Here is a 26,911-nt window from a genome sequence, read left to right on the forward strand (position 1 = left end):
CCCAGTTACTCTGCAAGCTGAGAACTACAGGGAGTAATTGCCCTGGTAACACTATTACATCACCAGGGCTCTCCTTTAATGCCATCATTTTTTCACACATTTGTGAGTTCGGTCTTAAGATCCTGCTACTGCTAGATGTGATACTTTGAAAAAGCAGAAGGCACAATTTCATCAGATTTTACACTCTAGTTGGAGAAATAAATCCCACATATACAAGAAGTTATAATACTAAGTAGTAAATTCCAAAAGCCAGAAATCTCACTGTAATTGGAGACTCCACTTCCCTATGCCTCACATGCCACTGGCTGCCAAGCTGGGTCAGTTCAACCTCCTACAATGCTCTTGACATTTTTTTCCTTCTGTTCTCTGCCACTGACATCTTACAGGGCCTCACGGTTTGCTTAGGTTATTGCAAAAATAGCCCATTTTGCTTTCTTTCAGTCTGTCTTCCACAAGTCTCCTAGAGAGATCATTTTCTAAAATGAGGAATTTACCTTCTTCAAATTCACAATTTTAAGGATCAGATTCAAACTCCTTGACTAAACAAACTCCTTGATCCCCCAGGCCTTGGAGATCTGAGCCTCCTTTCCTGCCTCTCTTATAAGCACCTTGTGCTCTAACTGGACTCATGACTTCAGGTAACCCCTAGCTGTCCTTCATATTCACACCTCTGTTTGCTTTCCAACTCACATCACTATGTCTGGAATGCGGGACTATTAACATAATCCTACACAGTCTGGCAAGACTCAGAGTAAAGAGTATCTCCTTCATGAAATTTCTTCTCTCCACCTTCATCCTCTGCAATCGAAGTCAGATATACCACCTCCATATACAGAATCCTGTCCAACCACATACCACAACACTTGTCTCACTGTGTTATAATCACTGGTCTGCTTTTCCATCTCCTTCACTGGATTGATTACAAGGACTCTGGGGTTAGAGATTATATCTTTTAAATAAATAGAGTGGCATTATGGGAGCACAGAGGATGGATGGAATGAATGAATGGGTAAATATGATATGTGCACAAAGTCATTATCCTTATTTGGAAACAGGGAGAAAGGAGATACCCTGTATTATAGGAGTGACATTTAAACTTGTCCTTGAAGGATGAGCAGGTCTTTTCCAGATGAATGCATAACTTCTTTCTTATTTAACTAAGACATAAGTCTCTCATATAAACTAAAATAGTGCTAAATTAAGTACACTAGAAATTTGATTCATGTAGATAGAAGACTAAGCCTACAATGTAAGTAATCTAGTATAACTAGCATATTTATTTGTAATATACAGGGACACATGTTTTCTTTGCCTGCTTAATTAAACCATGTTGACTATACAGACATCATCCTGCTTGCACTGAATAAACCAATTCTAATTTTACTTTATCCATGGCTACATAATCCAATTAAACTGCTGTTCTTACTCAGAAAGCCGCTTTCAAAATTTAATAGGGTTATTTAAGAAATAGAGTGGATTTCATGGGAACCTGCATAGTGTATGCATGAGCTAAACAAAGAAAAAGAGACAAATGCCAACCAATTCAAACTTCAGAGTTAACATTTTTTTCTGTGGCTTCTTCCCCCTTTCTTCAATATCATACATTTTAATATGATTTATGGGTTTCTGCTTCTGATGATAATAAAAATAAGGTGAGTCAATTTCTCAGATTTTTGCATACTGTCAAATCCAAAACATTTAGCTTTGAAATCAACATTTATAGCTTTAAAATCTAGGGAGATCTCAAATCAGAAATCAAATTTTTAATGTCTATTAAAATCATGTAGTTTAATGAGACAACTATATCAGGAGTCATTTCTTTACATATTGCATTCTGTAATTAGGCTCTTATGGGTCATTTCAGACAAAGATAGACACCAATTAAAAACAGAATACAATTACACAGCACCAACCAGAACTCGTCACCCCCTTTCTAGCATTAATCTAGAGTCAAATAAGACTAGGACTTATACAAAGTTAAAAATTACAAATATATCTTTCCATAGAATTACAAGAAGTATTGAGGGCTTTTTTTTTTTTTTCCCTTTCATGGCTTACTTTTGATTTCAAGACTTCAGGAACTGGAGGGAGGTAATCCTCATAGGAACCATTTTGAGGAAAAGAATTTTTAAATCGAATTGTAGAGTGCAGCATTCTTAAACTTTCTGTAAAAGAGGAGAAAAGAATTACCTTACGTGAACTGCAAGGTCATTTAGGAAATCTATTTGAAAGACACCTTCATCCTAATTTATTACTACGTTTTTTCTAAGATAATAGCCTACTTGAATCTAACTATAAAATGAGTGAAAATTTAATCTTTCCTTGAACCATGGAGGGTATAGAGTTCATTATTTTTAAAATATTCATAGATATTCTGCTTAGAGACAAAAATATTTCCAGCAAAGGTGCTACACAGTATTGGTTCTTTGTGAACCGAATACGTTTTTATTTTGGGTATATTATTAAGCTGAAGGGTTTGAGAGAGAATAGGTTGTATAATCACTGTGATACAAATATGCCCTTCCACCCTTGATTAATTCATGCCCGGTATAGAGAGATCATACTCAAATATTAGTTGTGCTATTTGCTTGCCATTAAGTCTCAAAAAAAAAAACCATTTTGGTGTAGGAATACTGAATGTATATCTCCTACAAATAGATGTTTTATCTTTAACAAAGAAAAAGAAATATTTGATTAAATGTAATCTTCACAGTTGTCCGTGTAGGTAGAAGATGGAAAACAAAGTGTGTAAGGATAGGAAGTAAAAAGTAGTCTGCTACAAAAATGCCTTTATTTATGTAATTTACATCTGCTTTTGGAAGTCTTCATTATCCTTTTTATTATTTTTTGACAACTAAGATTAAAGGTATAGAAAATGTCATGGAGAGTTATGTGAACTCCTAATTCTGGAGACATGGAAAGTTTATCTAGGTGGTCACTCTCATGTTGGGCTTCCTGGATAGCTCAGTTGGTAAAGAAAGCTGCTGCAATGCAGGAGACGCTGGTTTGATTCCTAGGTCAGGAAGATAAGCTGGAGAAAGGATAGGCTACCCACTCCAGTATTCTTGGGCTTCCCCGGTGGCTCAGCTGGTAAAGAATCTGCCTGCAATGCAGGAGACCTGGGTTCAATCCCTGGGTTATGAAGGTCCCCTGGTGAAGGGAAAAGCTACCCAGAATTCCATGGACTATCCATGGGGTTGCAAAGAGTCGGACACGACTGAGTGACTTTCACTTACTTACTCTCACATTATTTCTTATATGGTTATTATACATTAAAGTTTGTCCAGGTGGCCAGGTAGTACTAGCAGCTGCAACAGGAGTAGTAATGTAATAATATGATTAGATATTACTTCATATATCAAACCACTGAAACAGATGGATATGGAAACGAAGATTTTAAAAGTTTCTTCTGCTTTAAAGCATACGTAAGACTTTATTTTAGAACAAAATCAAAAACCATGAGTAGGATTTTGACTCTTAAGAAAGAAGAGCATTACCTTTTGATCCCCTGGCTAAATTGCCAGTGACATTTCTCACGCATGCCAAATAAGGAATATAAGGACTATCTGCTGATATATTTAAGAGGGCATTTTCAAACTGTTCCAGTATTAGGAGCCTATAGAATTAGAAAAGAAGATGCAAATTAAGTCATATAGAAATAAAGTAAAGCTATTTTGTTGCGATCCTGTGAGTCCCTAGTTGTCTGGCACTGGTTGACTTGAGCATTGAAACCCTGGCAAGTAGGACATTTTCCCTCATCCAGCCCAACTGCACAATGGTAGCGCTACTCTGGATTCTCTGAGTATTTACCTTTCCCATGGGCATTACCTTGATATTTAATTACTTTAATATCCAATCATAAGTGATCTTAAGATCATTTCTAGGCACGTTTACTTGAAAGAAAAATCACTGGGCTAGCGTTGCCAGATAAAAGACAGGGATCCCAGTTAAAACTGAATTTCAGCAAAATAACAAATAATTTTTCAGTGCAAGTACATCCCACAAGTCTTGCATGTTTCTTTCCTTTCCTTTCTCCTCTAAATCTGGCAACCCTCTCTCTGAACTTCCGCTTCCTCTTTTGTCAAATGAGAGATGGGAGCTAGGTGATCTGCTAGGTCCATTCCACTTATAACATTCTCTAAATAATTTAAATTCATGTAGTTGTGATTACAAAGAAATGGTAGAATCCAACTGAATAATGTCAGTTCCTTTTTCTTCTTTAAGCAACCAACTCAGAGTTCCCCAATTAACCACTTTTTGTATCCCTTTCAAATTGACTGCATGTAAGCACATAGTCTAATATTTGTGAGGCAAACCTATGTGGGTAAATGTATGCACGTTACACATGCCCAGTCATTTCATCTGTGAGGCTGCATCTCTATTTTGTAATTTCTTCCCTTAGTGTCTATTACTGAATTTGATGTACAGCAGAGATAGAATAAATGTCAATGGTTGATTTGGGTACCATCTATTTTGAATCAAACTGCACAGCACACAAATTAACTAGTTATATTAGATGTTAACTTAGATTTTATTCAAATACTAATGGAAGAGACTCATCCTAGCATAGCCAATAAACATGTAGGATGATGTTTGCACTAACATTATAGTCTCAGGGTATTTGGATGTGGGTTAATGACACTGGATTATACAGTGGAAGTGAGAAATAGATTTAAGGGCCTAGATCTGATAGATAGAGTGCCTGACGAGCTATGGAATGAGGTTCATGACATTGTACAGGAGACAGGGATCAAGATCATCCCCATGGAAAACAAATGCAAAAAAGCAAAATGGCTGTCTGGGGAGGCCTTACAAATAGCTGTGAAAAGAAGAGACGTGAAAAGCAAAGGAGAAAAGGAAAGATATAAACATCTGAATGCAGAGTTCCAAAGAATAGCAAGAAGAGATAAGAAAGCCTTCTTCAGCGATCAATGCAAAGAAATAGAGGAAAACAACAGAATGGGAAAGACTAGGGTTTAAAAATCAGAGATACCAAAGGAACATTTCATGCAAAGATGGGCTTGATAAAGGACAGAAATGGTATGGACCTAACAGAGGCAGAAGATATTAAGAAGAGATGGCAAGAATACACAGAAGAACTGTACAAAAAAGATCTTCATGACCAAGATAATCACGATGGTGTGATCACTGACCTAGAGCCAGACATCCTGGAATGTGAAGGCAAGTGGGCCTTAGAAAGCATCACTATGAACAAAGCTAGTGGAGGTGATGGAATTCCAGTTGAGCTCTTCCAAATCCTGAAAGATGATGCTGTGAAAGTGCTGCACTCAATATGCCAGCAAATTTGGAAAACTCAGCAGTGACCACAGGACTGGAAAAGGTCAGTTTTCATTCCAATCCCAAAGAAAGGCAATGCCAAAGAATGCTCAAACTACCGCACAATTGCACTCATCTCACACGCTAGTAAAGGAATGCTCAAAATTCTCCAAGCCAGGCTTCAGCAATATGTGAACCATGAATTTCCTGATGTTCAAGCTGGTTTTAGAAAAGACAGAGGAACCAGAGATCAAATTGCCAACATCCGCTGGATCACGGAAAAAGCAAGAGAGTTCCAGAAAAGCATCTACTTCTGCTTTATTGACTATGCCAAAGCCTTTGACTGTGTGGATCACAATAAACTGTGGAAAATTCTGAAAGAGATGGGAATGCCAGACCACCTGACTTGCCTCTTGAGAAACCTATATGCAGGTCAGGAAGCAACAGTTGGAACTGGACATGCAACAACAGACTGGTTCCAAATAGGAAAAGGAGTACGTCAAGGCTGTATATTGTCACCCTGCTTATTTAACTTCTATGCAGAGTACATCATGAGAAATGCTGGGCTGGAAGAAGCACAAGCTGGAATCAAGATTGCCAGGAGAAATATCAATACCCTCAGATATGCAGATGACACCACCCTTATGGCAGAAAGTGAAGAGGAACTCAAAAGCCTCTTGATGAAAGTGAAAAAGAGAGAAAGGAGAGTGAAAAAGTTGGCTTAAAGCTCAACATTCAGAAAACGAAGATCATGGCATCCAGTCCCATCACTTCATGGGAAATAGATGGGGAAACCATGGAAACAGTGTCAGAATTTATCTTTGGGGCTCCAAAATCACTGCAGATGGTGACTGCAGCCATGAAATTAAAAGACGCTTACTCCTTGGAAGGAAAGTTATGACCAATCTAGATAGCATATTAAAAAGCAGAGATATTACTTTGCCAACAAAGGTTCGTCTAGTCAAGGCTATTATTTTTCCTGTGGTCATGTATGGATGTGAGAGTTGGACTGTGAAGAAGGCTGAGCACCGAAGAATTGATGCTTTTAAAGTGTGGTGTTGGAGAAGACTCTTGAGAGTCCCTTGGACTGCAAGGAGATCCAACCAGTCCATTCTAAAGGAGATCAGCCCTGGGATTTCTTTGGAAGGAATGATGCTAAAGCTGAAACTCCAGTACTTTGGCCACCTCATGCGAAGAGGTGACTCATTGGAAAAGACTCTGATGCTGGGAGGGATTGGGGGCAGGAGGAGAAGGGGACGACAGAGGATGAGATGGCTGGATGGCATCACTGACTTGATGGACATGAGTCTCGGTGAACTCCGGGAGTTGGTGATGGACAGGAAGGCCTGGCGTGCTGTGATTCATGGGGTCGCAAAGAGTCAGACATGACTGAGCGACTTATCTGATCTGATCTGATCTAATGACACTGGATCCTTGAGGAACTTAAACAAGAAAATCTATAGCAAGAAAAGTCTCTAACTTACCAGTCAGGGCACAGCTTATTGGTCAGATGGTTGACTTTCATTTAAATATAGTCCATAGCTTCCATGTTTAGAAAAACTGCACCCATTCCTGAGCTTTCTTGCTTTTGTTCAGGCACTTCTTTGACCAGAGACTCTCCTCTTATTACTGCCTCTCTTTCTTTTGTGTTTGTCTTCCTCTTTGTCATAATTATTATAGCATTGAGCCATTTCCATCTTAGTGCCATGCTCAACAGCAAAATATTTGTCTAACTTTTCAAATGAAATAGCACAAGAACTTCTCATGACAAATTTTCAAGCTTTAAATAGAAGAATGTTGAGCTAAAAGTGACCTTGAAATATCATATAAGCCATTATCTTAGTTCCATGAAGAACATCTGATTACCAAGATTTTTGAGATTATATTTAATATATACCAAAAGTTAAGATATATATATGCCAACTGTTTTGGCATAAACATCCCAAGTATTTCTTTAATCCATTTAATTTACATATTTTATATAAAATATTACCTACATCCTAAGAATGCTTACAAAAAAAGATGAACTTACAGATATATGCGTGCATATTGTTCATATACACACACCACAAAAAAAAGTAACTTTAGTGCAAAAATAAAGAGAAGGGAGAAGAGCTATGAGGGAAAAAATATTTTTGAGCAGCTTTCCAAAGAAAATTCTGGACTACAAACACTTTTATCTCATGCTAAGTATTTCCACTCTGTGATTGTTTTAAAGTGGGAATGGAAAGGGAGCCCAAAGATAATAAATCCCTTAATTTCACCAATCTCAACAAGAGCCATCTTAAAAGTAATTAATTCTTCCTAATAAACTGTCAGCTAGCTGTCAGCAACCAACTACATTTGTTGTGTAATTTTCACATCTGAAGAACTAGCACTATGCATGCCCCCAAGGCTCTGATAAAGATACCTGGCTTTAAGCAATAAGTACCCAGTTGTCTGAAGTCAGAGGTTTTTTGTTTTTTGTTTTTAAATATTTTGCTGGCTATACAGGGAATGTGTTTAAATGACTTGATTATTTGGAATATGGAATCCTGTCTGGGGGAAAATTGCCCAGGATTGCAAGACTGCTCTTGGGAGAAGCATCTAGTTCAGGCACCTTAGAGGAAAGATGTGGGGGCAGAAAGAGAAGGTGGTTGTTGATGGAAGAATTTTGCCTAGAACTACCCAAAGTTGGGAAACTTCTCACTGAATAATAGGAAGTTTATAAACAATTGCATAGATTCTATTTTAGAAAAATAAATGAATGGTTAAAAATAAGGCCTACTATTTGTTTTTATTTGTTTCCATTTCCATTAGCCCACAAAAACATATCTTTTGGGACTAAAGTCAAATAATTTCAATAGTATAATTTATTAGGCCAAAACAACTTTTACATAACAGATCACCTAGTCTCTAAATTTGCCTTGAACTATGTGAATTTACTTCAGTGAGCTTCTAGAGGCAACTGCTTGAATTTTCTACCATAACTGTTAGTTATTTCAGAGAACTGCTTATGTTAATGGTCCTTAGAAGCCAACATTACTTCTGTTATTTCCACTGCCTATTCACTGTCTCAGGAATAGGTAAATATATAAACATTTACGTGAACCACAAATAGTCCAAAATTAAATAACTTATAAACACTTTGGCTACTTGAATACTACTAAAGCAAACAAAGTTTGCATTACCTTGGGGGGTCAGTTTTTAATGTCAATTTTTAAAAACCGAAATCAACAGTAATGTAAAAAGTTGGAGACTTCTACATCTTTCATATGAAGATGAAAGACTTTGAAAAGAGTTGGAAATTGGGCCTCCAGCTAGATTTTCTTCATAGACATAAGGTGACCTATCCAGACAGAACATGTGGGATCTAGTTATGCAATCTTAGAACTGAAAACCAGATCTTTATGTTGCGTTATCTAAAAATATCACTGAATAATACCAAAAAATAAGTTTCAACTTTACTGCACTTCAACTTTAACTTTTTCTTTCGTCAGTCAATAGTTGATTTTTTCTATTCTTTGGTCTTACACACTGATGAAAAGAATGATGTTTATGAATTGTGCTGCTTGCTTATTCAGTCAAGTTACTTACCAATTTAGGAACAAACCAACAAACCAACAAAGACTTACTGTGCAGCCAGGCTGCTTGGGGATAGTGACTGTCCATCTTCCTCACTCCACAAATGTGTTATATTATCAGGGCCACCTAAAGAGATAACATTTAACATTTCATTAAAGGATTTATTTTTCTAAGTAAAAATCATCCCAGGTCAAATTAGTGGGAAGAAAAGCAGACAGTCTGCAGAATTTTTCTCCAAACGACTTTACAGAGATGTCTAAGCTCAGTTGGAAACATTTAAAATATGTATTTATCAATTGCCCCCCAAGTGAAATAATCCCAATGGTTAGGCATATGCATTTCTAACAAATTATTTCTCTGTGCATCAAACCATTACATTATTTTACCCTATGACCTGTATGCATAGATAACTCAAATATGATAATGCAGATTGACTACCTTGGTGACTTGTTAATCAAATTAAACCAATTTCAATCTCATGGGTCACTGGATTTTTTCATTTGTTTGCTTTCATTTGTCTAGAATGTAGCCTTAGGAAACATCTGCCATCACTAATCTATATTTTTTATCTTTCAAAAACCAGCCAGTGATTTCAATTGAATGCAGCTGTGAATGTAAATTAACTAATGTTTATAGAATCATTCTGAGTGGTCTCAAATAATGTGAGGTTTGGAGTGTGGAAGGTAATCACTAAGTCGTGTCTAATGGAAACCATATATGAAGGTCTAATTCAACGCAGAGAATTGCCCCTAGAAGTTAAATGGGTCCCTGAGTCAGCTTGCTGCATAGCATTCTATCATTGCAGGGTGAGTGTAGCTGAGTAGTATTCCATATGTAACACAGGGAGCGCAGTCTGGCACTCTGTGGTGACCTAGAGGGGCTGGATGCGGGGAGGGGAGGGAGGCTCCAGAGGGAGAGTATATACGTATAATTATGACTGATTCATGTTGTATGGCAGAAACCAACATAAAAAGCAATTTTCTTCCAATTAAAATTTTTTTTTAAATACACTTTCCTGAATAAAAAAAAAAAAGTAAGTGCAACAACATTCACATGCAAAACTTAAAAATGGCTACTGCATAAATAAAAACATCAGAAATCCAACGCTTTCATTCAACTCCTTTAAAGAAATGGAATTACTTATTTCACTCTTCTCTGTAGACACTCTTAATTCCTCAAATATAATCCAGAAGTTCCAGTGCTGTCGTTTTTCAACACTGGCCTTATCATTTTCCATAGGGTACTTTATTGACAGCTTTAATACTTCTCCCATTGTCTCTAGTTAGTATGTTCTAAAGTCTTCTAAAAAGGTCGTAGCACAAAATTAGGCAGCCATCTGTACTTTTCTCACGCTGATCATTTTGTTTATTTAAATAAGGATGCGTGTAAAAGACTCAAAGATTTAAAGACCTCCTTGTCTTCCTCTGTATCAGTCATGTCTGAGTAATGTCTGTACCATCTCTAGTAACTTGGCAGAATCACTTTTTCAGTTTTCCTCTCTGGCAGGAGTCCCTCTCTTCTCTGCTCAAGACAGCTAAGTATTATTGCTCTAAAGACAGCAATGCATCAGTGAGTGAGAGGACCAAGAAGAAGATATTCAGTATAAATAAACCTAATTAATAATGGTAATAACCATTATTTATTGGCATCCATATATAGAATTGGAGAAGGAAATAGCAACCCACTCCAGTATTCTTGCCTAGGAAATCCCATGGACAGGAGCCTGGTAGGTTACAGTCCATGAGGTGGCAAACAGTCGGACACAACTTAGCAACTGAGCACATATATAGAATAATCCAGGATAGGACTCTGTGAAGATGTATGCTTCTGCAGTGTAAAAGTATATAAAACCATTTTTCCAAGATCAAATCTTGCTCACTTTGAACTCCTATGAGCTCATCAGTGTTTGTATATTATATGACTGGGTCCATTAGCATTTATATACTGTATGGTTATGGAATGTCTCTTCTTCATCGATTATTAAAATGAATAACTAATAGAAATTAACTTTGTATATATCAATTATAGGCTTGACCTTGATGTTAAGTATGGACTTTGCCCTCTGGGCACTTGTCCTTCTCGAGTTTAAAGTATCTGAGAAGTACCATATTGAATGGGTTTTAATGAAGTGGAAATTGTTACAGCCCTTTAAAAAGCAAGGTTTTATTTTTATTTGTAGAATTAGGCATATATAAAAATGGTGCCCAAAGACAGAGAAAGAAATCTAGTGCACAGATAACCTCCTTTCACCAGTAAACATGGCTTTTTGTTTAAAGATGTAATTTAACACTTGGCAAAAGAGTAAACTTCAATGAGCCAAAAAAGGTAATCTTCACCCTCAAAACTCAGTTTTATAAATGGAAATATTAAACAGTGAAGCAGGGATCTTTACTGGGTCAGAGCTGAGAATTAGATTCCTTAAAACAGGAAGTTAAGATTCCTTAAAACATCTTCTCAAATGTTTATTAGCATCTCCATATTGTCATGGTTGCTGAGGAGGTTTCTGAAAAAACCTTGAAGTGTGTTCATAATCAAGGCTGACTCAAAAGTAGACATGAGGTGTGGAAGTTAGAATTAGAAATAGACATGGAGTGCAGAGAGGAATGGAGCAATGGCTACTGAAAAATGTATCATGTGGGAAGGAATCTGGCACAATGAATCACACTCTATGACTGGCCGAAAGTGGAGCCATTCTGAGGTTTTGTGGTGGCGAGTACTTGTGTGAGATATCCTAGAAGCAAGTGTGTACATGTCTCAGATGGTAAATACGAGTAAGGCCAAAGGATAACAGAGCTTGGGGACCTGGCTCTGGGCATAGACAGATTCAGGCTCTCAATCTCAGTTTAGTCACTTGCTGGATGTATAACATAGGCAAAGTGCCCAGCCTCCCTTTGCCTTAGTTGTTTTGTCTGCAAAATGGGATAATACATACCTCTTATAGAGTTGTTTTGATGATAGAAAGGACTTAAGATAATAAAATATTTATCATCGATAAACAAAAAAGAACACTACCTTTTTATTTTTTCTACTTTTTGTTTGAAAGAAGGGAATGAGACCTTCAAAGCTGTCTGAGTCCTGTCAATCATTAGAGAGGACTCAAGCAAGCAACTCTGCTCTGAGTGACCATTTCACTCCAGTTTATTTAGTGTAAAGCCAAGGGAGGACATGTGTTCACAAATAACACTAAATGCTATAAAGAGTAAGCATGGGTGGCTTGGGCAACATGGCAGGTATTTGTACTTCAAAACAAGTTTGGGTTTCCTGAAGGATTCCCAGAAATACATGGAAGAATTTTTCAAAGGTCCTGAAATTTCTGCTCAAGCATGCATGCATGCAGGGGCTTGGGGTTAGTGACATAGCAACTGACCTTAATACTACTGCATTGGTATCTTTAGACTGATGAAGTCACATGTGTAGGAAATTTTTCAAAACAAATATAAGCACATCTAATTCTAAAAATAAAAACATATATCCTTAATGTATTAATATTTCCTTGTCATTCTGATTATCCAATGGCATGGTTTAACACATGGTTTAACACATGCTCAAAATTATGAACATAATCATAGAAATGTAGCATGGCCATTGTTAAGTATTGAAAATTGAGCTATATTGTTCATCAGGAAAAGTGTTTTGCTGCCTCAGTTAATGAGAGGTTCTTTGGCTTCTAAGGCACTAAAGAACTTATGTCCTTTGTAACAAAAATTTCAACTTTATCCTTCTATACAATTATAAGGTGTGAGTCTGAAGATGAAAAGGAAAGGAATGGTAAGGAGAAATCTGAAGTTCTCAAGTCTTTAAAATGCAAACAAAAACGTACAGAGGAAATAATCAGTGTTTGTTATTGTACTGTCTGGTTTTTCTGGGCCGGACCTTTTCTTAAAAGCATAAGGCTTTTTTTTTTTTAACCCTAATGTTCATGAAGACCACTGAATTTAACAAGAATCAATCCTTCAAGCTAGTCATTAATTTTGTGACTGAAGGCATAAAAATTGTTGTAGACTAAGAAATTTGTATCCAAGAGTATGTTAGATTCTCCTTCAAGAAGTCTTAAAAGCCTTTAAAACCAGCATTTCATATGAAAACAGTTTAAGATCTTGTAATAAACAATCAGCTTTTGACCTGATTACTCATCTGTAATCCAAAAGTAAAGTCTACATACTTAAAAGCTGGCAAGCTCAGCTGAGAAAGCCTATTCCTAAACTCGTTCAGAAGCAGTAAATACTAACCAAATATTTCACTTGTGAAGTAGGGATTTATTCCTTATAGTCCTAAATGTATGTCTGTATATGGCTCGGTGTGTGTGTGTGTCTGTGCATTTCCATGCATGTGGTGTATAATGCTATTCTCTATATGCAAAGATGATCTTTTCTGATTCACTAGCAAGATGCTATGGTTTGTCTTACTGGATGGGAGAGTAGGTCTATACTGATCTATTCACGCTCTGATGTCCATCATGCATTTTCAAGATGGCTGGCTGAACGGTGAGTTTTATCCAAAGAAAGACTCATTCTAATTAAAAAGGCAAATTTGGGGGAAAAGGGCAAAAATACTGCAATTCAGTGTAGGCATTTGTTCAAAAAGTTGTGGTAGAAATCTACTTGTTGAGGCTTAGTCCCTTTCTCTGGTATTTATTTTTTCGTACCAAGCATAAACATAGCTTTATAATATAGTTAAGAGAGACCATTCTCATAAAAATAAAAATCCTAGAAAGTCACAGCCTCTTTTCCAACCATTTCTCCTTGTCTCCGCACTTTGGTTAGCTAAAGATCCAGATTTAGTGGTAACATATGTTGCCACCTAAGAATAATGTCGTGCATAAATGGTTGCTTCAGTTGCATTTTGTTTTTTATTCCTAATGGAACTGAATACAGAACTGCAATGCAGAATTGAATACAGAAAGATAGAAATACAATACCTTCAGATGGGGAGTCCAGGGTATACAGCAGATGTTTAACAGATTTATGGAGAGTTCTGAAACCTTCGTTAGTTGTGACACGTGGATAAACCTTCTGCACAACCCACAGCACGCTAACAAGTCAAAAAACAATTAAACCAGATTGCATTTCAACATTTGCAGACAGAAACAAAAGGTTATTCAAGGAGAAAATAGCTACAGTATTGAAAATTATTCTTATAACATAAAAGACAAGATGCTGCTTTGTCATTTAATTGCTTGTTTGTCTGTTCATGCACAAAATCCCAACAAAGTATTCTTGAACCATACAGGATTCTAAAGCCTAAAAGGTCTTAAAGTAAGGAGTGAAGTTCACATCAGTTTTTTGTTATTGTTATTGTTAAGATCTAAAAACTAAGTAGTTAGAAACAGCAGTTTCCAATAAAAGGATACCTCTTTTTTTGTTTTTAAAGGAAAAAAATTAAATATTGGAAATTATTTTCATTAAAAATCAAGCCCAGATAAAGGATCCACTTTCAGGAATAATTATTAATTAAGTATTTGATAAATATTTATCTTTTGCTAAACAAATGTTAATTTTTTTTTTTAAATGGCAGCCTGCCCTAATTAGAGATTGCATTCTATCCTCTAAGTAGCCCACAGGCACTGCTCCAGGGGGTAGCTCAAAAATTAATATCCAAACTAACTGGCACTGTCTTCCCAGGATTTTTATGTTACTAATAAGATGGGCAGCCTACACCAGGAATGAAAAATCAGCAAATTTACTGGTTGATGCTTGAGTTCATTCAGTATTTCCAAAAAATCAATTACCGACTTAAGAAATGCCTCTTTTTTTAATCTCCTATTGTCATTAGTACATTTAAAAAATGTTAGCATTGTACAAGTATGTTTGAATTTCATAAACACTGTGAGGCAATACATATAAATATATATATGAGTGGTAACTTTGAACAAAAGGCTTTGTTAAGGATTTGCTATTGTGAAGTTAAATGTAGTACATATTAGCTAATAGCGCTTCCATATGTATCCTAGTCAACTGAAAGGTCACATCAGCAACAGCATGTGCATATACTTTCTACAATATTTTTTGAATTTTTAATATTTAAATTAAGATCATTTTAATTTTAGCTCCTAGCTATGAATAACTGTTACATTTAGAGCGCTAATTTTTTGAATGTCCTCTAATTTCTAGTAGGTATGTGTATGGATATATAAACATATATCTGTTTATTTATGGGCTTCCCTGGTGACTCAGTGGTAAAGAATCTGCTTGCAATGCAGGAGCTGCAGAAAAGGCTTCAACCCCTGGGTCTGGAAGATTCCCTGGAGGGGGACATGGCAACCCACTCCAGTATTCTTGCCTGGGGAATCCCATGGACAGAGGAGCCTGGCAGGCTACAGTCCACTGGGTCTCAAAGAGTTGGAGACAACTGAAGCAACTTAGCATGCATATTTATTTATAATATTATTTGCTTCTCTAATAATTCCAAAAAGTCAATTCATTTGTCTTGTTATGGAACAATAAAGTTCAAAAGTTAAATAACTTACACAAGGTTATCCAAATAAATAAAACTGGTTGTGTCTAATTTCAAAATTTCTGCTCTTTCTCCTCTACATTTTGACTCTGGTGCTTTGCCCCAACATGGCAGAGAAGAGGAGGACAGACCCTTTCTGCACTGAGCCACAGCCATCGTTAGCTTGTTTTTCCGGCTGTGTGTTTGGCCACGGTGGGATGGCTGAATTTTTCTCGTCTGTGCTCTGTATACATAACAGCCGATACCTCAGGCATTTTTATATTTGCCCCAAGAATATCCTTGTTCCCAGACTTTGAATTGTTTCTGAATCCTGGTGAGTATGGAGACCAGGTAAACGTTCTGAGACTGCAGATTTCTGCCAGCCTTCACCCAGCTTGGTCTCTGCTTGACTCAGCTGATCTTTCATCTCAAAGTAACACCTTCAAAGACTGAACATTTGGCAAGGTCATTGTCAGCATTATTGTTATTAATATAGCTAATAAAAATGTCAGTAGACATAATTCATCTTTTTCTATCAAAATGCGACCCCAAAAATGACACCTGATCCCCATCCTCTATGAGATCCTTTAAACTATTGATAAAGATAATTTTACTTCACTTCATTGGTTTTGTTTTCCTGTCCTATTTATCATATACAAATGGAAGTTATCCAAAACAAGTCTCCTTGTAAGGTAATTTAAAAAGGAGTTTTTGTGATTCATATATAAGTATACTACTTTCTTCTCATAAATAGTGACTATCACCTATGTTTTTTTAATATGTTTTTCTTGGTTTTTGAGATTGCTCATTTTTGCTAACCTCTGTCATAATCTTGACAGTTTGCAATCTGGATTTGGTGACTGAACTATATAACAAGTTACAACTTTATAAAACTGCTGAGGATATAACAGCAATGAGTTTTGATAGGGTTTATTTGTTCATATTACTTGATCAACAAAGAGTAAGATAAACCAATGATTTGGTGACAAAATACAGTCATTTGTGGAGAATTTTAGTGACACTTTAATAATAATAGTTAAGAAGATTTGACTTTAAAAAATGGTTGACATAAAAGGTCTTTCAACAGAAATATAATGCAAGACATTTAATTTTAAATTTTGTAGTAGTTACATTAAAAATGTTAAAGAAACAGATGAAATTAATTTTAATAATATATTTTACTTGACCCAATATATCCAAAATATGATCATTTCAACATCTAATCAATATAGAATATATTAGTATTTTATCTTCTATTGCATTATCTTCAGATTTCAAAATATATTTTACACTAATGAAGCATCTCAACTCAGATGCTAAATTTTCATTGAAAATATTTAATCTGTATTAGAATTTCATTGCAATTACCAGTGAAAAGTAGATTCACATACCCATGTTGTTTCAAATATATTAGAAGTTTTTCTAATAAATTTAATTAAAAATAAAATTAAAAATTCAATTCCTTAATGATAGTAGCACACCAAGTGCTCCAAATCATGTGACAGCCTGTGCACCTTAAATTTACAAAATGCAACATGCCAAATTTATTACATTAAAAAATCCCACAAATAGCTAGAGGCTTTCGTGTTAGAAAGAACAAGTATATAAATTGGCAATAAAATTTAAATTAATTAATTAGCTAAATAATAAATAAGTAAAAGTCAGCTGCTTTAAAGAAAGTTATCCTGGTTAGAAAAAAGTCAGATGTCATCTGCTTTATAACAATCTGAAGCTATTTCTTTTAAAAGCTGTTTTCATTATTATGTAGACTGGTTTATAACATTCTAATCATTACCTGAGAACATATCTATGGTATAATACACTAATTTTATTTTAAATTTTAAGGGAATTAAAATAGCCACAGTGCAATGACCTTATGTAATTTACTCTATCAAAATGATGTCTAATGTATTTTTAATTAATTTATTTTTGACCAAAGGGTATTTTTTTGGATCTTCCACCTTTCAGTGAGCATTATTTTGTGGGAGTTCGGTTTTTATCTGTTGTTTAATAACCAAATTTCATTAAGGTATAATTCACATACAACATGATGAGCCTATTTAAGGTTATTATTCAACAAGCTTTGACAATATATACAATATATACAATATATATAATTCACATACAACATGATGAGCCTATTTAAGGTTATTATTCAACAAGCTTTGACAATATATACAATTATATACAATATATGACAATATATACAATATATACAATATAAAAATATGACAATATATACAACCACCATGCTAAATAAGATATAAATTATCTTATTTTAAGGTGATACAAAATATCACCTTAAAAAAGTTTTGTCATGCTTCCAACAGTTGCCCCAATACCCACTGTTCTGATTTCTAACACTATACATTAACTTTGTTAATAATACAATATCTATACATCTAGTATGTATTCCTTTTTTTGTGTGGTCTGGATTCTTTTGCCAGCATAATATTCATAAGATTTATCTGTGCTGTTGTGTGATTAAGTAATCTGTTTATTATTCTTAACTGAGTAGAATTCCAATTTTTCATTCATTCTGTTTATGGATATTTGTTTTTCTCTCAATTTCTAGCTATTGTGAATAAATCTGCTATGAGTATTAGCATACCAGTCTTCATGTGGGCATATGTTTTCATTTTCTTGGGTAAATAACCAAGGGTAGAATGGTACATCACATGGTTCTATTTTTAGCTTCATTAGAGCCTGTCACACTGTTTTCTGACATGGTTATATCACTTTACACTCTAACTTGCAATGTATGAATTCTATTTGCTTTACATTCTTGCCAGCAACTAGGGTCGCTCATCTTTTAAAACTGAACCCATTTTAGTGAGTGTTAGTGATATCTTATTGTGGTCTCAAGAATATCTTGACTGCTTTCATTGCTACACTGTACAATTCAAACAATCTCATTTCTCCTTTAATTGATTTACCTGTTTGTTTTCTAAAATAGAATATACAAAGGAGGAAGAGAACCAAGTGTAAAAATTCTGAGTGAGTGAAAATTTCCTGAAGAGCCAAAATGAGAACCAAATCGAATTTACTAATATCTTGCTTCTTTTATAGTTTAGTTATGCTGCTGAGTCATTTCAGTCATGTCTGACTCTCTGCGACCCCGTAGGTGGAAGCCCACCATGCTCCCCCGTCCCTGGGATTCTCCAGGCAAGAACATTGGAGTGGGTTGCCATTTCCTTCTCCAATGCAGGAAAGTGAAAAGTGAAAGTGAAAGTGAAGTCATGTCCGACCCTCAGCGACCCCATGGACTGCAGCCTTCCAGGCTCCTCCATCCATGGGATTTTCCAGGCAAGAGTACTGGAGTGGGGTGCCATTGCCTTCTCTGAGTTTAGTTATGACATGTTATTTATTGTGGAAAGAGCACAGGACTTGGATTCAGATTCCTTGAGTTTAGGTTCTAGCTTTACCACTTACTTAGTTGTAGAACCTTGAGGAAGTCTTTTGACCTTCCTGAAGAAGTCATTTGACCTCCATGAAGGTGTGTTTTCTTTTTTGTTGTTTTGTTTTTGTTTTTGTTTTTTTTTTAATTAATTTTATTTTATTTTTAAACTTTACATACTTGTATTAGTTTTGCCAAGCATCAAAATGAATCCGCCACAGGTATACATGTGTTCCCCACCCTGAACGTTTTCTTTTTAATAAATGCAGATATCTGTGGTCTCAATCTCAAAGCACTGTTATGAGAATCAAATGAAATTAATATACCAACATGAGGGTTTATTACAAGGTCTTTGAACAAATATAAACATTTAGAAGTTCTCCAGAGAAGATGAGAAAACTCCTTTCTGGTGCTTCAGACATTAACCATGGAATCCACTGTGCTCTTAGTGACATATTAGAGAGGCATCCGGGTTCTGGAGTATAAAAACCCAGGTTCAAACTCTCTTAGCTGCAAGATCATCAATTATTTAATTTTTACAGCCCTCTATTATCTCATTTATGAAATAAATGATAGTTCTGTTGTTAAGTTTCAATGTGAAATATATGAAGGGTCCAGTAAAGTGTTTTGCATGTAACAGGCACCAGTAATTACTGGTTGTTGACGCAGTTGTTTTGTTTAATGCACATTTCCAAATTAGCTAGGCATCACAGCCAAAACCTAAGTATGTGTTCATCAAATTCTTAATGCTAGCATGCTCAGATCTCATTTATGAGGAAAATAGACTTTAAAGGGATTTCTTCTGCAAGTTTTTCAAATCTTTGTGTCATATATGTCAAATAAAGTCAACCCACTATGCAAGGTTGTTTTTTTTACTGTGTAGTACCAAAAATCCAATGAAATATTTTCATCTTGAGCATGTAAAATACTAGATGCACAGAGCCTTCGTGGTCCCTGAGTGAGACTGAGCCATTCCAATCAACCGTTGGTCCTGTTCTACCATCTTTTCAGAGTTCTGGGATATCAATTGACATTACTGATGTTATGATTAGTGTTCCTCAATTCCCTATATACATGTCAATAACCCTGATGACCACAGTGTATCTTTCTCCTTTGCTTATCTAATACCCTCACGTTCACTGCCAAAATCTGCAGTAAGTGCTGAAAGGTTATTTGCTGTGTTTAAATTAACTACTCAGCAGTGATCTTCAAGGTAACATTAGAAGGAAAAAAAAGAAGACTTCGTTATGAACAGTAATTCTTACCTGTTTGCATTTCGAAGCACATCAAATAGATTGCTTAGTGTGCTGTCATTCTGGAACACATTTGGAAAACTGGAGAGAAGCTCCCACACAGCTGTCTGTTCTTGTACTTGTGAGAAAAAGGATAGCACTTTAACCATTTCCTGAAACATTGTCTTCTGGTTGTTTGGATCACGTGATAGCTTAAAAAAATAAAACCACAGACAGGGTGAGACAAGGCTTCAATATTGTAACCACATGGCTGACTGTCTTTGAAAACACTGAAAGTTGAGAGTTTCAGTTAAGTAATTCAGATTTTCATTTCGTTTGAAGTAATCCTTTACTTCGGAGAAGGCTATGGCACCCCACTCCAGTACTCTTGCCTGGAAAATCCCATGGATGGAGGAGCCTGGTAGGCTGCAGTCCATGGGGTCGTGAAGAGTCAGACACAACTGAGTGACTTCCCTTTCACTTTTCACTTTCATGCATTGGAGAAGGAAATGGCAACCCACTCCAGTGTTCTTGCCTGGAGAATCCCAGGGACGGGGGAGCCTGGTGGGCTGCCATCTATGGGGTCATACAGAGTCGGACATGACTGAAGTGACTTAGCAATCCTTTACTTGGAAAAACTATAACCATTTCAAATGTTCTTACATGTAATTTATTTTTGCTTTTATTTCCAATATTCTGGGAGGTGGGTCATAGAGGATCCTGGTATGTCAGAGAGTGTTTTGCCTATGTTCTCCTCTAGGAGTTTTATAGTTTCTGGTCTTACGTTTAGATCTTTAATCCATTTTGAGTTTATTTTTGTGTATGGTGTTAGAAAGTGTTCTAGTTTCATTCTTTTACAAGTGGTTGACCAGATTTCCCAGCACCACTTGTTAAAGAGATTGTCTTTAATCCATTGTATATTCTTGCCTCCTTTGTCAAAGATAAGGTGTCCATATGTGCATGGATTTATCTCTGGGCTTTCTATTTTGTTCCATTGATCTATATTTCTGTCTTTGTGCCAGTACCATACTGTCTTGATAACTGTGGCTTTGTAGTAGAGCCTGAAGTCAGGTAGGTTGATTCTTCCAGTTCCATTCTTCTTTCTCAAGATCGCTTTGGCTATTCGAGGTTTTTTGTATTTCCATACAAATTGTGAAATTATTTGTTCTAGCTCTGTGAAGAATGCTGTTGGTAGCTTGATAGGGATTGCATTGAATCTATAGATTGCTTTGGGTAGTATACTCATTTTCACTATATTGATTCTTCCAATCCATGAACATGGTATATTTCTCCATCTGTTAGTGTCCTCTTTGATTTCTTTCACCAGTGTTTTATAGTTTTCTATATATAGGTCTTTAGTTTCTTTAGGTAGATATATTCCTAAGTATTTTATTCTTTCCGTTGCAATGGTGTAATTTAATTTTTCCTATAATTTTAGATGTTGGCATATTTAATGTTTGGTTAACAAAACCATTTATACAAAATACTTTAAATTGGGTTTTAGGAAATTAAAATTAATTTCTTAAAATAAAATTAGCTTCTGAGTAATACATTGGTTTTTCTCTAGGATCTAGTTTAGGATATATAGAAAAATACTCTCTATATCCATTAGTAGTGCCTGCTCAGTCTCTAAGTTGTGTCTGACTCTTTGTGACCCCATGGACTGTAGCCCACCAGGCTCCTCTGTCTATAGGATTCTCCAGACAAGAATACTGGAGTGGGCTGCCATTTCCTCATGCAGATCCATTAGTAGACCTTATATTATTTGCATAGAAAACCTTTAAAATTTAGGTGTTTTATGTATAAATGTGTGAATATATATATATATATATACACACACACACACAAATATATGAAAATGTTTACTATTACAATTACACATGCTTACAAAATATTTACAAAGTTCTGTTGCAATACAAGGAACTTTAGTTATAATAATGATTTATAGTGAATATCCTATAGTCACATCTTGTACTCTAAGCAAACAAATAAAAGAAAACCATGATCTTTACTCTTGCTCTGGATCACAGGTCCCAGATAATAACTTTAGAAGTATTTTCTTCATTATATTCCCACCTCAAGCAATTTTCTTAATAAGCTCATTCATACTAGTAGTCAGGCTTTCAGTCAGTTCAGTTGCTCAGTTGTGTCCGACTCTTTGAGACCCCATGAATCGCAGCACGCCAGGCCTCCGTGTCCATCACCATCTCCCGGAGTTTGCTCAGACTCACGTCCATCGAGTCAGTGATGCCATCCAGCCATCTCATCCTCTGTCGTCCCCTTCTCCTCCTGCCCCCAATCCCTCCCAGCATCAGAGTCTTTTCCAATGAGTCAGCTCTTCGCATGAGGTGGCCAAAGTACTGGAGTTTCAGCTTTAGCATCATTCCTTCCAAAGAAATCCCAGGGCTGATCTCCTTCAGAATGGACTGGTTAGATCTCCTTGCAGTCCAAAGGACTCTCAAGAGTCTTCTCCAACACCACAGTTCAAAAGCATCTTTAGTTGGATCTTAATTCAAGGTCTTTCATGCTGAAAATGTGATTTTGAACAAGGTATTCTTAGCCACACATTCTATATGGCTTCTGAGTTTGTTGAGATAGAGTTCTAAGTGCTCTACATTGAATTGGCGTTATGATAACAATGTTTCTAATCCGGTTCATTTGGAAAACTCAGGTTAATGAAGAGTAATTTAAGCATTCTGTACTTCGGTTCAGTTCAGTTGCTCAGTCGTGTCTGACTCTTTCCAACCCAATGGACTGCAGCTCGCCAGGCTTCCCTGTGTATCACCAACTCCCAGAGCTTGCTCAAACTCATGTTTATCAAGTCAGTGATGCCATCCAACCACCTCATCCTCTGTCATCCCCTTCTTCTCCTGCATTAGTGAGTCAGTTCTTCATATCAGGTGGCCAAAGTATTGGAGTTTCAGCTTCAACATCAGTCCTTACAATGAATAGTCAGGAATGATTTCCTTTAGGATGGACTGGTTTGATCTCCTTGCAGTCCAGAGGAATTTCAAGAGTCTTCTCAACACCACAGTTCAAAAGCATCAGTTCCTCGGTGCTCAGCTTTCTTTGTGGTCCAACTCTCACATCCATACATGACTACTTGAAAAACCATAGTTTTGACTAGACGGACCTTTCTCAGCAAAGTTATGTCTCTGCTTTTTAATATGCTGTCTAGGTTGGCCATAGCTTTACTTTCAATGAGCAAGCATCTTTTAATTTCATGGCTGCAGTCAACATCTGCAGTGATTTGGGCACCCAAAAAAATAGTCTGTCACTGTTTCCATTGTTTCCCCATCTATTTGCCATAAAGTGATGGGACCAGATGCCATGATCTTCATCTTTTGAATGTTGAGTTTTAAGCCAGCTTTTTCACTCTGTTCCTTCACTTTCTTCAAGAGGCTCTTTAGTTCTTCGCTTTCTGCATAAGGGTGGTATCATCTGCATATCTGAGGTTATTGATATTTCTCCTGGAAATCTTGATTCCAGCTTGTGCATCATCCAGCCCAGCATTTCCCATGATGTACTCTGCCTATAAGTTAAATAAGCAAGTTCACAAAATACAGCCCTGACATGCTCCTTTCTGAATTTGGAACCAGTCCATTGTTCCATGTCTGGTTCTAACTGTTGTTTCTTGACATGCATACAGATATCTCAGGAGGTAGGTAAGGTGGTCTGGTATTCCCATCTCCTGAAGAATTTTTCACAGTTTGTTGTGATCCACATAGTCAAAGGCTTTGGTGTAGTCCATAAAGCAGAAGCAGATATTTTTCTGGAACTCTCTTGCTTTTTCGATGATCCAACAGATATAGGCAATTTGATCTCTGGTTCTTCTGCCTTTTCTAAATCCAGCTTGAACATCTGAAAGTTCTCGGTTCACGTACTGCTGAATCCTTGCCTGGAGAATTTTGAGCATTATTTTGCTAGCATGTGAGATGAGTATAATTGTGAGGTAATTTGAGTACTCTTTGACATTGCCTTTCTTTATGATTGGAATGAAAACTGACCTTTTCCACTCTGTGGCCGCTGCTGAGTTTTCCAAATTTGCTGGCATGTTGAGTGTAGCACTTTCACAGCATCATCTGTTAGGATTTGAACTAGCTCAAATTGAATTCCATCACCTCCACTAGCTTTGCTCATAGTGATGCTTTCTAAGGCCTACTTGACTTCGCATTCCAGCATGTCTAGCTCTAGGTGAGTGATTACGCATTGTGGTTATCTGGGTCATGGAGATCTTTTTTGTACAGTTCTTCTGTGTATTCTTGCCACCTCTTCTTAATAAATTCTGCTTCTGTTAGGTCCATAGCATTTCTGTCCTTTATTGTGCCCATCTTTGCATGATATGTTCCCTTGATAACTCTAATTTTCTTGAAGAGACCTCTTGTCTTTCCTACTCTATTGCTTTTCTCTATTTCTTTGCATTATTCACTTTTTATCTCTCCTTTGGAACTCTGCATTCAGATGGCTATATCTTTCCTTTTCTCCTTTGCCTTTAGCTTCTCTTCTCAGCTATTTTTAAGGCCTCCTCAGACAACCATTTTGCCTTTTTGCATTTCTTTCTCTTGGGGATGGTCTTGATCACCACCTCCTGGAATGTCACAAACCTCCATCCATACAATAAAATTCATAGGATCAAAGGGGAAAAACGTTAGATGTGAACATGTTGAGTTTATTCTCATTTATAAAATTTTGAGGCAACTCAAAAATTTTGATTTTGTGAACTCTCATTGTATGTGAAATTTCATTTAAAAAAGATGATCAGTATCTTATTTTCTTATTTTCACATTATAATTTAAGACTAGCATATGAAAAAGGTCATTAGCACTTCATAAAATAAAGTTCTTGTTTCTAATGTATAATATTTTGGAAAGAGGGATATATTCTTTCATAAAAATCAAAGTTTTAAATTAGATTTTATCTTAGAAGAAACATTTAAAAGATTACCCATTATTCTAGCTTCTGGAATTACCAGGCTCTGAGAATTTAATTATTAAACTTACTTTACATCCTGAGTAATCTTACTTAAAAATCTCAGAGAAAACAGTCAATCTTCATTCACCATAAACCAAGGTCAAATTTCATCTCCAAAGATGAGATTCTACCTCCATATTAACCATAAAGCAATATTTTTGGTTTAATGGATCATTTCAATCCAGCACATTTAAATGGAAAGTAGTCATTGCTTAGAATTTGACATCATATGTGAACCTCTGTGTGATGAATTCGTGCCAAATGTGAGCCAGTATTTCAGTCAGCATTTTCCAGTCCATGAGACCTATGGACTTGCTCTTTGAATCAGTTTGAGTTGCTTTGTGCATACAAGAATGGAAATGATACATTTCCTGCTATTGTTATGAGACCCTGATCATATTAAAATGTTTACACTCACCTGAGAGAATTGGTTTGTTAGTTCTTGGAGAGAAGACTCTAAAAAGGTCTTGTTGGACAGGCAAAATATATTAAGAACATTTTTCCCTACAGTGGTCCAAGAGAAGGCATAATCAGCAATATAACCTGGATAGTTCTCACACAGTTCTCTTCGTATATCTTCTGAAGTTGAATTTTGCTGTAAAAGCTAAAAATGTGTGTGAGAAAAGTGGTATAACAATGTTAGTAAATACAGATATCAAATATACTAGTCTTCAAGGAAACGAACCTGTCTACATAATAGCCATTTTAAATTCCTGCATTATAGCAACTATGAAATTAAAACTAAAATACATTGGGTTTACCCATGAAAATCCCTGAGAGAATATGTGAATATAGTGATTATTGTCATCTTTATGATTTAAAATATTCACATATGATTTTTTTAACTGAATTCATTTCTTGTATCTGACAAGACAACCTAATATACTAGATCTTCTCTGACAAAAATCTTCAGGCTTAAAAATCTTAGCTTTTCCTGCACTTTTAGCATCAGAGATTTAGGGGTCCTAACAATTTGTGACACCTCATGGGAAACTGGCCAGGATTTCTGGAAGACTTCCAAAGAGGATGAGCTTCAGAGTCTAGTTTCAAGATCAACAGTGTTTATTTAGAAGAAGTAGAAAAACATGGATTATGTTTCACTGGAAAAGCAATAATTTCATTTATGAGTTATGCATTAAAGAAAAAAGAAAAACACATATATGAAGATACACAGAAGTATATAATTACCGAAGGCAATAATTGGAAAGCATTTTTATAATGGAGGGCCCCCATATATTTCACAGTACAGACTAGTCACAGATGTAGCACTATTTTCAGTTACAATATTGATCACATTCACCATTATTAAGTTGTTTAGATATTTATAGAGCCAATTACAGTGAGTTGCAATATTTAATGCACCCTTCCTAATAATTGATTCTTACAACCTGTCAGGTGAAGGCTAACCACCTTCATCCTTCCCCTTTTATATCACAAAATCTACACTATGCCTTCCAGTGATTCAACTTCTAAATATAATGAAATAAGACAGGATCCATTTACTCTAGGATATACTCTAAGTGCCAGGTCTTCTAGTCATTCATCTATATCTCTTTCCTAACGTCACATATAAATTTACTCCAAAATGATTTCTCTACTTATTCTTGCAAGGGTTGCAGAAAGCAGTAAACAGAAAGAAAGAGGAATCAGAGAGATTGCTGACACAGACATCAATATGTCATTCTAATTTTTATATCCTTTCTCTGCTCCAACTACTCTGAAAATATGTATCTATACATAGAAAATTCATTTTTTACTTATCTCCACTGGATATATGACTTTGTGCTGCCTCACAAAATTCTGAAATTTTATTCCATCTGAGAAAGAGAACCTGGGAATTTCAATACAATATAGTGTGGTGTTTTTTTTTTTTTTTTTTTTTGAGAATAGCATTGCTATTTTAGCTATTAAAGAATTTAACTGATATAATACAAGACTGTTTGCTTCTAGTATTAGAATATAGAAGAATTGGAGTGGAATAAAATCATAAATAAAATAAAATTATTAGAATATGGAAGAAATGGAATGGAATAAAATA

At 35.9% G+C, this 26,911-nt stretch overlaps 1 protein-coding gene across 2 annotated transcripts in view; it reads right to left on the reverse strand.

Moving 5' to 3' along the window:
* ABCA12 (ATP binding cassette subfamily A member 12) overlaps window positions 1–26,911 on the reverse strand; it is a 201,947-nt gene that overhangs the window by 94,019 nt on the left and 81,017 nt on the right. For both annotated transcript variants that reach the window (XM_025278206.3, XM_025278205.3), the window contains exons 6-11: window positions 25,292–25,477; window positions 19,936–20,114; window positions 13,760–13,872; window positions 8,892–8,967; window positions 3,498–3,616; window positions 2,059–2,165 (exon numbers count right to left, since the gene is read on the reverse strand). In XM_025278206.3, the coding sequence (XP_025133991.3) occupies window positions 2,059–2,165; window positions 3,498–3,616; window positions 8,892–8,967; window positions 13,760–13,872; window positions 19,936–20,114; window positions 25,292–25,477 (780 nt within the window). The remainder of the gene's footprint in view (window positions 1–2,058; window positions 2,166–3,497; window positions 3,617–8,891; window positions 8,968–13,759; window positions 13,873–19,935; window positions 20,115–25,291; window positions 25,478–26,911) is intronic.

The sequence above is a fragment of the Bubalus bubalis genome, chromosome 2 (genome assembly GCF_019923935.1).
Source record: "Bubalus bubalis isolate 160015118507 breed Murrah chromosome 2, NDDB_SH_1, whole genome shotgun sequence".
NCBI lineage: Eukaryota > Metazoa > Chordata > Mammalia > Artiodactyla > Bovidae > Bubalus > Bubalus bubalis.